At 57.9% G+C, this 5,000-nt stretch overlaps 1 protein-coding gene across 1 annotated transcript; it reads right to left on the bottom strand.

Moving 5' to 3' along the window:
- Window positions 1-341: 341 nt before the first annotated feature.
- Window positions 342-5,000, bottom strand: CNN02140 (hypothetical protein). Its single transcript, XM_568696.2, has 6 exons — window positions 4,921-5,000; window positions 4,791-4,884; window positions 4,336-4,750; window positions 4,261-4,286; window positions 4,026-4,211; window positions 342-3,952 (listed from the first exon to the last, which is right to left on the bottom strand). Exons 1-6 carry the CDS (start codon window positions 4,975-4,977, stop codon window positions 438-440), a joined length of 4,293 nt encoding a protein of 1,430 aa, XP_568696.1. The 5' UTR covers window positions 4,978-5,000; the 3' UTR covers window positions 342-437.

The raw sequence follows: 5,000 nt of genomic DNA, 5'->3' as shown, positions 1-5,000 counted from the left end.
AACCTCCATAGCTCGAGTTAATCTTGGTAAATTACGTAATTTACGTTTCCTAAGACATGAGCAACATGACACGTTCGTTTGCAACCTTCCAGTCTTGTCCATCTCTTTCTCGGCTTTTCTCTTTCATCCTAGCGTTCATGTATCTTTCACCACAGACTATCATCAATCCCGGCTTCATATATGGCCACATTACTTTGCAGATATCTCAATCCACCCATTTCCTTTCCCACCGGTGACATCTGCTCATCTCCCTTCACCCTTCCCAGCCGAAACTGTCCACCAAAGGTCATCAACTATTCCTGGCGCGCTTCCATACAGCATATGGCTCGTAGAACTGACAACAAAGGACAATGCATTTTAATGGCTAAAACTATGCTACTCGATGAAACCCGAAAACAAAAAGCTAATACTACGTACATATATATGCTACAGTTGATTCATTCTTCATCTTCCTCTTCCTCTTCTATAATCCCCGGGGCTGTCGACCTATCGGGCAAATTCCTCCTACTTCGCCCACTCAAACTCTCGATCCCCATCAATCCCTGCGCTGCTGTTTCCCCTTTCGCTTTCCCCTTTCCTTCCTGTGGCCTCCCTCTTTCCTCTTCCAAACTTGATCTTCGACCACGTTCACGCCGCCTTGAGGTTCCGCCCTGGGCTGTGGGCTGGGCTACCATCTTGGAGGTCGGGAAGGCTGCTGCACTGCGTGCGGGGTTTGTCTTCGCGTTGACATTCATCCACACCGTCCCATTCGCATTCGCATTTGAAAAACTTTTTGCTATGCCCCTTCCTTGGCCAAGCCCACAGGCAAACCCATCTTCATCCTCCGACACCCAGTCATCGTCGCCGCCGTCTTTGCGCTTACCCTTCTTTTGAAAGACATCCCGCAAAGGCTTTTTCGGGATTCGACTTGCTCCGCCGATGCCGAGGCCGACGTTGGCGACCGAGTTGGACCCATACGTGTTTTCGAGGCTGAGCGCGAGGGGCGAGCGCGTGCGGTGGATCTGCTGAGCCAACGATCTCTGGCTCCCACTCCTCCTCTTCTGCCTCTTTCCCGATCTCAAGGAGACATCATCCCTCCCGCTTTCATACTCGCTCTCCCTATCCCTGTCTCTATCCCTGTCCATGGAGGAAGCGCGGCTGGAAGCGTTGGACCGGATAGACGAAGCGACAGAGGATGAGCGCATGATTTGTGATTCGGGAATGACCTTGATATGCCGTACACGGGAAGAATCGTTCCCCCCCGCTGGGCGACGGCGATAGCCCAGCAAGGGCGATGCGGGCGGCGGTACCGATGACTTGAACCTGGTCGATGTCGGTCCCCCTGCGGATGCTGAGAAAGTTTCGGGATGAAGTGAGGGTGATCGAACGGAAAACGAAGAACGTCGACTGCCACCGCCTACTCCTCCTCGAATCGAATGCGACGAGCCCGGGCGGGAGATTGGTGCTGCGGCTGAAGGGTAATCAAGGTACTCTCTATCAGACGTCGGCGTCTGGCTCCCATGGCTCCGCTGACTCGCCCGCCGACTGAGATCACTAATCATCGCCTGATGATCCTGGAAATGGAGACTGCCCACCGAACTCCTCCTCGAAGTCGTGTGCACGCTACTCGACCGGCGAGAGTATACGGGCCGGTTACCGTCGAGCGAGGTGCGTCTCGATCCTGTGGACGGCGCGTACCCGACGTTGGAGCGTTTGAATTGGGATGTACGGCTGTTTGCCCCGCGGCTGAGGACGACGGCCCCGGCGGGGAGTTTGATGTCCGAGGGTGGTAAAAGCAAAGGCGAAGAAGCGGAAGGCGTGACACTCTCTCGTTTTCGGCGTCTTCGATCTTCGTAAAACAAATGCCGAAACGTCGTCCACAGACTATCCTTCTTTCCTCCTTTGCCCTTTTCATTCCCACCACCCGCGTTGCCGTTGCCGTTGCCACTCGCACGCTCCCCCGAAGAATCCTTGGCACCTGCATCCCGCAACCCTCCTCGAGGCGTACCTTGCGGCGTCAACCCTTTCCGCCGGGGCGACGATCCGGGCGTCACAGTCTTTGATCCCGACGCTGACACTGCTGGCGAATCGCCCCCGCCCCCGCCTCCGCCCCCGCCGGCCAACAGACCCTCGCTCTCACTCTCGCTCCTCGAAAGCGTCGACGTCAGCCCCTTCATCCCAGCCGGCATCGGTTTCTTCAACTTGTTGGGCGAACTCGATCCTCCCCGCTTGGGATGTAAACTATCATTCGTCGATTCTTCCCGCTTTTCGTTCATCCCATTCTTGTCTTTATCTTTATCGTCTCCCTTTTTGCCAACTCCGCCAAGAACAGAAGTAGCACGCTGGAGCATATTCATCGATGGCGATTTCGCTTTTAACCGTGGGTTGGCGCTGGTGTTGGCGTTGGCGCTGGCGTTGACGTTTGGTTCAGGTTTGGCGACAGTAGAAGCGCCAGTGGAGGAATTGGCATTCGACATGGGTGTAGCAACAGCGACAGGGTCAAGACCTGCCTGATCCCGTCCATCTTCCTTCTGCGTCTTTGCTCCGGCCGCACCACCACCACCAGCAGCAGCAGGGGGAGGAAGAGTGGGAGCCGGGTCAAGAGAAGATTGACTAGAGATTGCCACACTTTGTGGCGATTCCACACGTTTCCAACTCTTCATCTCCTCTCCAGCCGCTTCTCTCGGCGCATCACGACCAACCGCCGTGCGTTCCACGTCCACGTCCACGTCCACCGGCAACACGGGCGGTCCGAGGTCGATCACGCTGGTATAGCTCGGTGTGGTCGGTATCGACGGCGGTTGTTCCTCTTTGAACCTCAGTCCTTCGGACGATTTTTCGATGGAATCTCGTTTGCCTGGTCTGGTGCCTAGGATGCCCATGGGACTTGTGGGGATTCGCTCGCGCTCGCGCTCCGCCTCTCTCGCTTTCCGCCTCTCCTCCTTGGCATACTCTGCCACCTTTTCCTCCCTCCTCACCACCTCCTTCTCCCTCCTCCTCACCACCTCGTCCGTCTCTCCCCTCTCTTCCTGCTTTTGCCTCAACAGCCACCACAAGCCTGCTGAAGCGTCGCACGCATCGGTCTCGACGCTGTGTTTCAGCTGACCGACGTCGAGCCCCAGGTCGTCGAGTTGGCGCAGGAGGCGGGTTTCGGACGGCGTGGTGAATGATCGCGCGGGTGGGGTCGTGGTGGAGGAAGAAGAGGAGTCAGGGTTGGGGAGGAGGGATGGGTCCAGTTTGGAGAGGTAGTCTTCAGGGGGAAAGGTGATGTACGAATTATGCGACGAATGGTGCGATAATCGGCGCTCGAGCGAGAGGGTGGAAGAGACGGAGCGGCGTTTGGTACGGGACGGTGTGCGGGAATGGAGGGCGACAGGGAGGTGGGGGTGTTCGTCGATGAGCGAAAGCGGGGGCGGCAGGCCGGCAGGTGTCTCGTCGACGTCGACTTGGCCTTCGGGCAGCGTGCGAAGGGTTTTACCGCGCATCGATGGGCTTGAGATGGATCGCGGGGATATGGCGCCGGAGCCAGTGGCGGTGGCGGCGGGACGAGATGTGCAGAGATGGAGCTGTTCGAGCTCCTTCTCGGTGGTACTGAATTCGGCACTGTTCAGCCTCTGCATATTGCTCGCTTTCCGCTCTGTACGACTATCCCCGTTTTCGGCCTCGGACGATCCGGAATTCTGCCGTGGGGTCGTCGGCAGGTGTGTCGAAAGCGGGGACCGTCCGGCAACGTGCGGCGTCAGTCTCGACTGCTGCTGCTGCTGCTGTCTCAGAGCCGACTCGGCAAAGAAATCGTCGCCTGCGGCGGTAGGACTCGTAGGGTTCGGCGAAGGCGGGATGGAGGGCACGTCTCCGTTGGGATACACTTTATCGACAATCGTCATTTTGAACCATGGATGCGTGAGGATTTCGCGGATGGAGAGCCGTTTGGATGGGTCGTGCTGCAGCATACCACGGATCAAATCGCGTGCCTCTGTTTTACGTGGTGAGTATTTTGGGAGAGTTTATGGGAGTACTTTACGGGAAAACGGGTTTGTGGGACATACCTTGGCTTAACCAGTCGGGCTCTTCGTACTCGCCTTTTTGGATCAACTCTTTCATGACCCGCTCGTCGTCGTCGTCAAACGGGAGACCTCCGCATAAAAGGGTATAGAGAATGATGCCCAGAGACCAAATGTCGGTCTCCACCCCGAGGTATTTCTGGCATGCGAGCATTTCAGGACTTGCGTAGCCTACGTTGAACGTCAGCCAGGCCACATTCATCTGGTACACCACACTGACCGGTCGTGCCGCAATACGTGTCCATCCTGCGCACTCTCCGTCAGCACCCGCACACGCACACCGGACGATACGTACAGCCTCCCTTTTTGCCATTCCCGCGCAAACCCGAGGTCGCCGAGCTTGATCCTCAGCTCGCCATCCAGCAATACATTCTCCAGCTTGAGATCGCGATGGACGACGCCATGCATATGCAGCCAGCCTACGGCCAGCGTCAGTTCGCCAAACAGCCGCCGCGCCTCGCCCTCCAGAATGCGGCCCCTTTCCACGAGATAGTCAAACAGCTCGCCGCCGCTGCAGAGCTCCGTGACGAGCCATATATGGGACTCTGTGGCGATGATCTCGTGGAGATGGACAATGTGGGGGTGGTGGAGGCGGCGGTGGTGGTGGAGCTCGCGGGTGAGATGGGGGGTGAATGACTTGGGGACTTTTTTGACGGCTGCGCGGGTGCCGGTGAGCCTGTGGGTGGCGAGATGGACGGAGCCATAGGTGCCTGTGCGTGTCAGCGCGTGGGGGGGATAACAAGGAGTTACCTTGGCCGATGACCCTGCCGAGGGTGTAGTTGCCGACGACGGAGATGTTGTCGGTGCCGAGTTCGTTTGCGAGTTCATGGTACGCGGACGAGAGCTGGGGGTGAGCGGGGGTCGCACGGGGGGGACGTACCTGGGCCTGTTTTGTGTTGGTGGTGTTGTGCGTGTGTGCCCTGGCTGGGGGGACCATCCTGGGGGGGGGGGGGGGGGGAG

Source organism: Cryptococcus neoformans, assembly GCF_000091045.1.
Source record: "Cryptococcus neoformans var. neoformans JEC21 chromosome 14 sequence".
In the NCBI taxonomy this organism is placed as follows: Eukaryota; Fungi; Basidiomycota; class Tremellomycetes; order Tremellales; family Cryptococcaceae; genus Cryptococcus; species Cryptococcus deneoformans.
Note: the sequence above shows the minus strand (reverse complement) of the source record. Positions and strands in the feature narration are given on the sequence as shown.